The sequence below is a fragment of the Ceratotherium simum genome, chromosome 1, assembly GCF_057802395.1.
Source record: "Ceratotherium simum simum isolate JZ-2026a chromosome 1, ASM5780239v1, whole genome shotgun sequence".
Classification (NCBI taxonomy): domain Eukaryota; kingdom Metazoa; phylum Chordata; class Mammalia; order Perissodactyla; family Rhinocerotidae; genus Ceratotherium; species Ceratotherium simum.
In genome coordinates, this window is record NC_141900.1 from 40,623,187 (window position 1) to 40,635,241 (window position 12,055).

Consider the following 12,055-nt stretch of genomic DNA (forward strand, 5'->3'; position numbering starts at 1 on the left):
GTGAAAATACTTTGAAAATAATGGGGGGTGTGACCTACCACTATCACTAATTCCTCATCTAAAAGACAAAATAAATTAAACCCCAGACTTTTATTTAACTTTTCTGGAGCTAGAAATGTAGCATGCTCCTGAAATGAGACAAGAAAGATTCCTACTCCTGCACTCTTCTGTAGAGGATAAATGTTAGCACTGAGCCTACCGGGTGGCTGCCCTCCATTGCTTGAGTCCATCAATGTCAGGCCCACTGGGGTTCACATAGTAAAGAATATTCCAGGCAAGGCCATTGTTAATTGCTCTAAACCTCTAAGCAGCAGCCAATCATTTCCTGCTATAAATCTTATCAATCTCATCTAACCCCTTCATGGCCAGTATCAACAAGCATCCATCATAAACTTTCAAAAGCTGCAGAGAGCATAAAGGAAAAATTGTGGGATACCACTGCCAGCTGCAGAACAGGAGGAATCTAACAAAAAAAAACTTCTCCACTTCTTCTTAATCCCCAAATTTCTACGACAGCTAGTAGCACAGAGACGAAGAGATAATCATATCTGGTAAGCAGTATTTGAAAATCAAAGGGAGGGGAGAGCAACGTTGCTTCCACCTCTGCACATGATTATACAGTTCTCTCTCCTGCACTCGGGGAAATTGGCTTCCTCTTTTAACAGCAGCCAGCTGGTTTTCCAGAGGTGCCTAGTTAGGATTTACTGAGCACACACTCACCACTTTGAGTTACATGCTGCACACAAAACTCGCCGCTGCATTTGGGTGGGAAAGAACTGAAGGGAGGGGGTCCTGGCTCGAGGCCTGCCAGTCCTAAAAATGTAGCCCGCATCAACCCATTGTGGTCAAACTGGCGTCTCCGTACAGACCCAGCGCTCCAAGCCAAAAACTCTTAAGTCTCCCAGGATTCAGAGATGGCTTTGCCTTAAAGGAGGTATTTTTCTAAAACGATGCTTGTCTGTGAGTGGATTTATTTTACAAACATCACGTAAGCACCACACAGGCTATGAAGGCTTTTCTTCTCTAATCCTGATCTACAGCAAGTCGAGCAAGAGTTAAATGAGGAGGTCCCACGTCTTAAGTTTCTGACTCCCACAACTTCAAGAGATTGGTTTCTGTTAACCATAAAATAAAATTTAGCATTCCTCAAATTGTTTCCACATAACTTACGAATCCTTTCACAGAGAAAATAGGTCTAAAAGCCTTCAAACTATGACTCCAGACTAAACAAAATTATCTCATTTTGATATTGAGAAAAACGGAAGGCACGGCAGTTAGACAACCTACTGACGAAGTACCTCTCCGCGGAGCAAGGACCGCGTTCATTTAACAACGCGCCGCTTCTCTGGGGACAGCGACACCGAAACAGGAGTCTTTCCCCACATCTCTCACTACGAGATTTAGGGAAGAAGAAAAGCCTATTTTGGAGCATTAGGTTTCCAATATAGTTAGGAAATCACTCCATCTTCAAAAGAAACAAGCAAATGCCAGTTATCTGTTAATCAGAACATCTATAAGTAACTTCTCTTTTCAGCCTTTTGAAATTGTTTAGATTTTTGGTGCAAAGTAGAAAAACGGTAGGTCAGATACCAGTGCCAAAAAGGCCATTGCAAGTGAAAAGGGGTTAAGGGAACCTTCTAGAGAAACCGCAGGAAGCAAGTTTGCTCCTTGTGCCCACCTGCCTCTGGGCCTCAGCCAAGTTTAAGGGCAGAGTTCCCTCTTCCAGAGGAGCGATTCGTTCAATGTCTGCTAAAGTCATCCGCCTGGAGGGAAAAACAAACACAAGCAACAACAAAATACAAATTTATTAAAATTTACATTATGGAATTTTAAAACGCTCCTTTTCTTGTTTCCCATATTTCAGAGTCGTCTTTAATTTGGCTTCTTTTTCTCCCAGTTTGCTGCCCTCCTCCTACCCCCACCTCCTAACTTTCTTTTATTAAGCTAATTAAAAAAAAAAAAAAAAAAGGCCAACTTACCCCCGTGGCTCATATAAATCTGCTAACTGAAACAAGATGTCAACTTCCATGGGTGTAACCTGACCAAATTTCTGAGCTGCCAGAACAAACTCCTCTGTATGGAAAAAGAGTTAAAAGGGAAAGATTCAAGAAGGAATAGCCACTAAATGCAGCATTAATTCAAGGCACTGGAAAGAGTGAACATCACCAACTTTATTATTATCAGTCGTAGAATTCAAGTCAACCCATACAGGGTAACAATTTTTGCAGTTCTTTCATTCATCTGGAAAGAGTGTGCAGAATAGTTTCTCTAACACTGACTTTAAAAGCTTGGTGTCATCTGAAGGCTTTGAATAAATGACACAGGATGTTACTCAAATTGCAGGTGAGAGAAAACAAGGAAGCAGATATGAAACTTCATATGCATCGGTTCCAGGAGGTTATATTAATGAAGCTGTGGAATTCCTAAGGGAATTCTTGGTTTAAAAAAAATCTCATTAAAAGCTGATCTCTTGTACAAGATTATATATCAACATACACTGTCACCAGTATAAGTTTATAGAATTCCTCATGTACTTCCGAAGGCCATTTTAGAGGCTGCCAATTAAGCTCAGGTTCTAGCAAGATTTGAAAACATTAAGAAACTTTACATGGTTCCCTCATTCAAAGACCATCTTTGGTTTATTTAAAACTTGCTGAAGATTGTTTTGTTTGATTTTGTTTGTCTGATCAAAGGATGGAGAATACACGTGTACCCTACAGTTAATATGTGTCAATGGGATAGAAAAATCTATAAAATAAACATTGCGTTGCCTTCTTCAGCCTAATAATAATACACGAAGATACTTCCAGGTAAGAATTCAAATTTATTCTCACTTACCCTTAGTCACCTCCACATCTTTCCTGTTGCCAGCCAGAGTGCTGTAGATCTTTCTAATGAGTTCCATGTTGTTAAGAAGTGAATTAAATCCATTAAAATAGGAGAAACTAACTTGATGGGACGTGGTACCTCCAGCAGCCTCAAGTAAGTTGAAAATAAGAGAGGAGAGAAGAAAAATGAACAAAGAATTTATAGAATGAAGAAGATTCAGAAGTACATATATCAAACGCCAGTTTTGGAAGTAATCAAGAATGCGTGTATAAGAAGAAATGGCCATAAGGACTTTTCTTTCACGTTAAAAAAAAAGCTATAAATGATTTTTAGAAGTAACTGCAACTAATCACGACCAGAACTTGTACTCTCCACACATAAGTCCTAGAAAACTAAATAAATACATATGTAGGATTATAACAGGACCAGTAGTAATTTACAGAGTTCAAATTTCAATTGGAAATGTTTTATAAGTTTGTTTATTTCATCTAATGAGCAATTCTTAAAGGCTTAGACATGCAAAAGTATATTATACACATGCACACATGTGTATTTATACGTGCAAAACTATATTATACTAACACAAACACACTATGGAAAGTGGTCAATCTAACATTAATATCATGATTTGTCATGTTACTTATAACTAGCAATAAATAATCATTTAAGTACAGACTTTACATTGGTGGGATTTCTGGCAAACAAGCGTATTGTGGTAAAATTATGAGATGTCATATGCTTTGATGGAGGTTAAGACTGGTCAGAATTCTGATAATCAGAATTCGTAAGAAACCATATTTCTTCACAGGGGACAAGGGAAACAGACAGCATGTCCATTATGAATGGAACTTCAGTTTCTGGTTTCAAATTCTATCCTTCCCTAACAAGGAAAAATATTTTTATTAGGAAAGCACTACTTTATAAGGTAACAACCACATAAATCTCCACTTAGCAATCATTTAAAATAGCTGACATGAGAGTTTAGAATGGAGTAGAGCAGGGGGGCCAAGAAACAGAGCTAGATTAACACAGCGCCAGAGCGGAAAAGGCCTTGTCAGAATGCCACATCTCCAAAAAGAGGCACTAGGGATAAAAAGGAAAAATGACAAGCTACCCTGGTTCCTGCCTATGGTAAGCATTGCGGGAAACCCAGGTGACGGTGAAAACACTCAAAAAGGCTTCTCCCTGGGATTAACAAGAGGTGAGTTATCATTGTGTCAGGGTTCCCATATTCAAGACATCATCAGAATTATTTGGGAAGCTTTAGAAATTAGATTATAGGACCTTGCCACCTGTAGAAATGGTGAATTGGTCGGCTTTGAAGAGACCTTAGGATCTGAATTTTTAAAAATTATCCCTGGTGATTCTTATGCTCCATGACCAAGGCTTGGGAACCACCACCACAGAATGTTCCAGGACACCCTCCAGGTCCATGAGGTGAGGAGAGTGGCCGGACAGTCACCAGGACAGAAGCTCCATGACACGGGACAGCAGGGCTCCTCCTGTCACACATGCCACTGTGGCCTCAACACACGTGTGTTGAATGAACAAGTGAATCTAAAGTTTAGTGTTTCCATTCTGCTTACTACTCAAACAAACATATCTGTGCGCACTATTTTTTTTTTTTTAATTTTACCTTGGAGAATAGATAAAAGCAAAGATCAGCATTTGACATACCTCAAAATATTAAGCAAAATTAGCATGCGATCATAAATTTGGTTTTCCTATTTTTTTTTTTTTACAACCAGTTAATACATTTCTTTAAGATATTCCGTATTATCCAGATAACAAATTAACCCACCCATTAAAACTAGCCAAAACACACTCTGTCTGGTAACGTATGCTATCACATTAAGACAATGTTAGTGTTGTCAAGAGAAAAAATTCTACATAATTTGTAAGAATTGTTCTTATAATCCCGTGTTTACTGAGCTTATACCAGGTAGAATAAACCACATCTAGTTGTAACTAGGGCAAGTTACAACTTACAGCTACTAGACATTCTTCTACAAAAGGTGTCAAGACGTGGCGGCGGATGGTGACCATGATGTCTCGGAAGTCAATGGCCGTGACTTTTCCAGTCCTGGCGTTGTCCCTTTGCACAAAGGCTTGCTTTGCATGCTCCAATTGTATTTCCTACAAATAAAGAAAGTGAGGTAATTTATGTTTCTCAATCACTACAAATGACTTCTCAATTTCAAATCAGAGTGAAGAAACAGAGATTATATCTTGACCTAACAGCCCCACCTGCTTGTTAAACAGCACCCCCCAAGCTATTTTCTCTTTCCAAAGAGAGAACTTTGCTCAGACCAGTGAACATGTCTTGAGAAAGCGCATTCCATCTTATATCTCCTACCTAAAGAAACCAAATCACTTCCGTGCCCCGTTAGCGTCCAAGGACACGAACAAAATAAAAACTGCAATGAAGCTCAGTAGGCTCAAAGATCTGGCCAAACCCAGCTTAGGTGACGCAGATGATCAAAGGAAAAACACCTACAGGGACATCAACCTCTCTCCAAAGCAAGACAATTCTTAATGGTAACCCGGTCCAAAAACATGTAATGTAACAACAGATTGAAAAGGGCGTTCTCCTCTGAAATATGCTATTCCTCGAACAGTGTGTCTCAGCCTTGACATTACTGGTATTTGGGGCAGGTTACATCTTTCTTATGGGGGCTGTCCTGTGCATCCCTACCCTCTCTCTTCCCATTAGATGTCAGTAGCCCTTCTGCCCAAGGCTATGACAATCAAAAATGTCTCCAGAGAGGCCCATATGTCCTGACTGAGGACCACTGCTCTAGAATTAGGAAGTGGATGGTATGTGAGTCAGAGGCGGCAAAACTGTGGCAGTACCATCAGATATATGTTTTAATTCATATAGTCTAGACAGGAAGTCCAATCTTAGATTTCTGTTGCTATTCCCAGCAGATAAGTATACACACAAAATAAAACATAGCCTCCCATCAAAACCCATCATGTGCCATGTAGGAGGAGCATCCCTTCTGCAGAGAGCATTTTATTATCTTCCTCAGGACACTCTGCCCATTTCCTAAATGGGCCTTTAGAGTGAGATCTAATCTCCATAGAATTAAAAAGCATCACTGATGTGGTTCTCAAGGACTTCCAATTATTTAAATCAAAATAAGCTTTATTAGATGATAGGAGGGAATTAATTTTTTTAACATTGGTGAGATACTAACTTATAGTTGAGTAAAAAATTTGGCCTTATGAAGCAGTGCAAACTCAAGTACGGGAGAAATGACATGAGTCTGATAATGCTTTAAAGTATATTTCATCTCCCTCTGCCTCGGCTCCAGCACCCCATGCCCAGCCCTGCCAGACCTTCCACATATCCGGGCCTTTGTTCACACTCTTCTCTCCACCTAACGTAGACTGCTGGCCTTTTCTCTAGCTTCTGGAATCCCACCACAACCTCCAGGCTGAGCTCAAATGCCACCAAGTAAGTACATATAACTAGGCCTCCTAACAGAAATAACTGATCCGATCACGTGCCCCCTGCCTGAACCTCAATTATAAGACTTGTCTTAGTCCATCTTACATTAAAATCAGTTGTTTACACTCCCTTCTTTCCTCCTACCTTGCTAGGGAAAAGAGGCTATGTTCTGTTCATCCCACTTACAGTGTGGGCAGAATGCTTTAGACATAGTCAGTACTCAGTAAACCACAGACATAATCATCAGTAATAGGTATTCTGTAAAACCAACTGAAGGAACACGTCACGATCTATTGAACAAAAAGGGGTCCTCTGTACAAGTGCTTCCAATTTAAGAGGAAGGCAGAAGCCAACTGCTAAAACACCCTGTAGTGAAAAATGACCAGTGTGTATTCAATTGAAAGTAAACGAGCACAGTCTCCTTTGAATTGCCAGACCCACTGCTAAAGCTATCGTGAGCCAAGATTACTCTCAACAATAGGAGAATATGTGTTCAGTTATTTACCATTTCCCCTAGTTTATAACTCATATAGAGTCTTAGGGATCCTCAGACCCTCATACCAACCAGGGCATCACTTTCCCAGGCAACCTCATCTCCTCAGAAAGCAGGAAGCCAGGACACTAACACCAACCTCTCTGCAATGCCAAAACGGGAAACAGACACCAAGTGGGGGCCGATGCTCACACTGCAGGACAGGGGGTGCCTTTCTAATGAGGACTACACCTTTCTGTGCCTACACGTCCATGATTAAACATTTACTAGCAGGGATTCTTCACTCATGGAATAAGAAAGCACTTTTAACCTTAATGATGACCAACTTGAGAATACACTTCCAATAGCTCTTAAAAAGTGGGGACATTATAAATTCCATAAAGAACAAGAAGCTAGATCTATGTAGTTCTCTAAAGAGAAGGATATAATAGAAACATTTATTGGGTGCTTCCCCAATTTTAAAAGTAGTTTACTGAAGATGTGGGTTGCCTTCTGAAGAACATCTGTTTATGTCATGACGGTTTCTTCTTCTGGGTGAAGAAATAAAACTAATTACCTCAACCGATACAACAACCATGATAACAGCATTCAGTGAGCACGCATTACACTCCAGACTCTGTTCTGAAGCACTTTAGAGGAATTCATTTAATGTTCACAGCAATCCTATGAGGTAGGTACTATTATTAACCTCGTTGTATTAACCTCGTTGAGGAAACGAAAGTCTCACTGACAGGAAGCCGCAAAGCTGGAATTCAAACCCCGGCAGTTCCGGCCCACTGACAATGCTCCTAATACTTCACTCTGCTGCACAGGGAGCCGGGATACGCTACTGTCAGGAATTAGATTACAAAATATATTTGACACTTAGGAATCTTAATAGCTATGAAAAGATAAAAATTCAGTGTGCTTTAAATTTTTCTTAATGCTCTAGATATTTTCGGTTGCCTATTTTCATGAGAAAACAAACAAGTTCCTGCAAGTTTTTCATTAAGGCTCAAGTCTTCTATGTACTCCGAGTCCCAGATTGTTCCCCCGACAATGGCCGAGACCATGGAGGAGAGAAACCAAATCTAAAAGGCCTTCTCCAGGCCTTGCTCGCTGTTTGCTCCTTTCTCATAACCCCAAGAGACTGAAGAGAAGAAAGACAAATAAGGAGGCCTGTGGGAGCTAACACACTGGTACTCCATAAATGCTTAATTCGAGAATGAATGACCTTTGATATAAATATCCAGGCTCACTACTCATGGTAGAGTGACTTAAAATCAAAGCTCTCCACTGGCACCTAGAAAGCTACTTAAGGAAAACCTAACGCATACTTAGGGCCATCAAGACCCTGACGGTTTGTAGATCTGAACCCAGAGGGATAAAACTGGGACACAGAACATGTGGTGTGCGTGGACTAGAGCCAATGTAAGAGACTGCTCATTTCCCAAACTAAAGGGACCAGAATGGACAAACTCGGCATATGTGTGGGAGAGGGCAGAACAAGGAAAGAAGCAATAGTTACATTGAACTATTTAAAGGTTAAAGGACTATCAGGTAAAAAAGAAGTTAGACTGGCTCTCTGTATTTCTTAAAAAAAAAAAAAAAATCAAAGGAAAGAAAATATAGGGATCAGGTTTTAGCACAAGACACAGAAGTATTTAATCTGTACAACTATTCAACAATGAAATGAGTTACCTTGTGAAGTAGCAGGCTCCCAGTCACTGGAAATATTTGTTTAACTATAGGCTGAGGAACATACGTCAAGGAATTTATTTTATTTTATTTATTTTAATAGAGAGGATTATGGAAGCAATATGTTATGACGACAAAAATCTGAAATTTGGACCAGGAATGGGCAGAGCTCAAATATCATCCCTGACACTCCTAGGTGGGAGAGCGTGTCTGTATCTCTGAGCCCCAGCAACACGTACTGTACAGGATTGTAAAAACAGACTTCATGCATGACAGGCACTTAATAAATGGTAGCTTTGATTTTTGTCAAGGTGAATGGTTTAAAAACCTCTCAAGTCCCTTCCGATATTAGTTCTTTGAGTCTTTCAAAAAATCACCTAGTGGGGCCGCCCCGGTGGCGCAAGCGGTGAAGTGCGCGCGCTCCGCTGCGGCGGCCTGGGGTTTGCCAGTTGGGATCCCCGGCGCGCACCGACACACCGCTTGTCAAGCCATGCTGTGGCAGCGTCCCATAAAAGTAGAGGAAGATGGGCACGGATGTTAGCCCTGGGCCAGTCTTCCTCAGCAAAAAAAAGAGGAGGATTGGCAGATGTTAGCACAGGGCTGATCTCCTCACCCAAAAAAAAAAAAAAAAAAAAAATCACTTAGCAAGGAACAGTGGTTCTGCTGAGTCATATCGAACTAGCCATAGGAACATAGCGATGAAGACCAGACAGGGTGGAGAACTACAGTAACAGCTGAATGCTTAAACACTACAGGCCAGGGGCTATGCCAAGAACTTCAAAGACAGTATTTCATTTAAGCCTCACAATAATTCTGCGAAGTAATGATCATCTTCTCTGAATAATTATTATCCTCTCTTACAAAGAGGCACCTGAAGCTCAGAGAGGTTAAGTAACTAGTCCAAAGTCACACAGCTAAGAAGTGGCAGAGCTGAGATCTACATTAAGGTATTGTCTGATTCCAAAACTGAGATTTTTAACCACTGACTTATGCTGCCTTGGGTAAAATCATAAGTACATTTGGACAGATAACTGGAAAAGAGATTTTCAGAAAAGTTTTGGTGATGACTTGTATATAAAAATGGAGCAAGATATATCTCAAAGAATTTTCACCTGGGATTATGGGGGAGACAGGAGAATCTACCACGAAGGAAAATACTTAAGGAGAAAGAGATGAGGTGACCAGGTGGTCATCTCGTGACCACGATGAGAAACTTAGAGTGAGATGAGAGTTTAAGTTATAAAGAAAAGTTAAGCTATAAACAAAAGAAAGCGAGAGGTACAAGTAGAAGTGTAAATCTAGGAAATGTACATAGTGTTTTAGGGAAAAAACCCAAAAGGCTAACATTTACTGAGCGTCATTAAGTGTGTGCTATGCTCTAGGGACTGTTGTGTTTTCCTGCTTCATCTCTTTGAACCCTCCTAACAACCTTATAAAGGATGCTCTACCATCACCTCCATTTTGCATACGGAAAAAGGAGGCAAAGAGCAGCTGAGGGTCACATGACACTAAGGATGAAACTGGATATGCACCCGGGAGATCTGGCTCTGGAGCCACAATCTTAACCTACATGGACTGCCTGCTCCTTTTAGGGGGAGGCCTACCAAAAGACAGAAGAAAAAAATAATACTTGTAGAAATAGATGAGATCATCCCACAGTACATAGAGCAGGCAGATGACAAAAATCGAACTGATACCCAAATAAGTGAGTACAGACAATAAAATCGAGGGCCTGAGACCTTGTGGAAACCCAGAGAGCTGGGAAGATGACACAGCTCTGCAAGGAGAGCTCTTAGTGTCAGGCAATGCGTGCTTGCTAAATGCTGCCGATGGAGACAGCAAGGACTAGAGAAAGGGCCCTCCGTCACCAGAGGCCAGGTCACAGAGCGGGGAGCTACAGGGCTCTCTCCAAGGCACTTCTGCTCCAGCACAGGAAAGGAGGCCCAATTTCTCTTTAATATTTGCCAGTGAACTGTTTTCTGTTCCCTCTATTCTGGTGCGTGATGATTAATGGAATAGGCTTTTACTGCAGCAGTTTCCAGCTACTTCAACAGATCCATTCAGATTGCTGTAGGGAAAAAAAAAATCAAACTCTTCAAAATTGCTAGCTGTACAGAAATAAACATATATAGGGGTTACACCACTCTAGGTCTAACATTCATGCTTCTAATAGTTCCAGGCCTGTCATTTCCTTAATAATCTCCAATTTTCAAGTGGGTATATTTTGAATGCGAAAATTTTCTCCATTTCTATTCAGACATGTAAGTTTGTGCTTCAGCCTCAGAATAATTTATCAGGAACAAAAAAAAAAAAAACTAGATCAATACACCCTCAAAACAAGCAGCAGATCCAGATGATATATATTATCAAGCCAAGAACACCAAAAAAGGTCTCTGGCTACTTTGTATTTTTGTGTTGTGCACAGTTGTGAAATTGAAAAAAAAAAATCTAAAACTTTAATAAAAGCAGGGAGTTATCAATAAGGATATGACTCAAAAGAATTCCTTTTTAGGGGTGGTGGCAAAAGAATTCCGGGGAAGATGCAGGTAACTGTTTATAAAAACAAGGAACAGGGGCTGGCCTGGTGGCGTAGTGGTTAAGTTCCTGTGCTCCATTTTGGTGGTCCAGGGTTTGCAAGTTCGGATCCTGGGTGTGCACCTAGACACCACTCATCAAGCCATGCTGTGGTGGTGTCCCACATATAAAACAGAGGAAGGTGGGCAGAGATGTTAGCTCAGGGCTAATCTTCCTCCCCAAAAACAACAACAACAACAAGGAACAAAACATGTATAAAAAAGGTTTGCTTAAAAAATATAGTTTCACATTTAGCCCTATTTCAAATAAATTCCATATTACCTCAAGTATCAGAACCTGTATACTATTTAATGTAAGTACATCATTTTCATAATCCTATGCTAATTTGGAGAAAAAATTTCTAATTAAAATGAAGAGCCATGTATTTTTAAATAGAGTAAAAATGGAATTTAGCAATGTAACAGGTAGAGAAATAAGTAGTTCCCATTCGTAACATTTTTCTGTGCTCCCCACATTCAGCCCATGCAGTCAGACTTTCAGAGTTCAGGATGAAATTTCACCCCCAATGGGGCCTTTAATTCAGAGTCTCTAGCAGCAGGGCTGCATGTGGCACTGCACACACAGCAACACCGAGGCAGAAACCAAGGACAGAGCTCTTCCGTCTCAATTTCCTTGCTCTTCTGATTTAATGTTCCACTTCACAGTGGGTAACAGCTGGGGAGATGCCGTACGGAGTATTCATCTTGACCAGGATGTGACTGTAAAAGCCTGCACCACAGGCTGCTCAACCCAACAGCAAGCTGACTAACACCACGCACACAACAGCACAATGAATTCTGATTTCCTTTGCCCGCACAGTAGAAAATGCAAAGTGCAGAAAATGTGTCCTGCCTCTAATTCTCCAAGTGACCAGGGTATTACCACACTTCTGGTCACCCGCTGCCAAACTAGCAATGGCTTCCATTTGGACACCAAACACAATCTCATCTCTCGGAAGAGCCGAGGGCAAACAACGTTCGCCACTTTTATTCCTTATTTCATGTTGGAACATCAAGTGGTGCTGTATT

At 40.7% G+C, this 12,055-nt stretch overlaps 1 protein-coding gene across 3 annotated transcripts in view; it reads right to left on the reverse strand.

Moving 5' to 3' along the window:
• SLC25A13 (solute carrier family 25 member 13) overlaps positions 1–12,055 on the reverse strand; it is a 192,639-nt gene that overhangs the window by 72,912 nt on the left and 107,672 nt on the right. For all 3 annotated transcript variants that reach the window (XM_087422872.1, XM_087422758.1, XM_087422808.1), the window contains exons 6-9: positions 4,819–4,965; positions 2,839–2,977; positions 1,980–2,073; positions 1,679–1,763 (exon numbers count right to left, since the gene is read on the reverse strand). In XM_087422872.1, the coding sequence (XP_087278998.1) occupies positions 1,679–1,763; positions 1,980–2,073; positions 2,839–2,977; positions 4,819–4,965 (465 nt within the window). The remainder of the gene's footprint in view (positions 1–1,678; positions 1,764–1,979; positions 2,074–2,838; positions 2,978–4,818; positions 4,966–12,055) is intronic.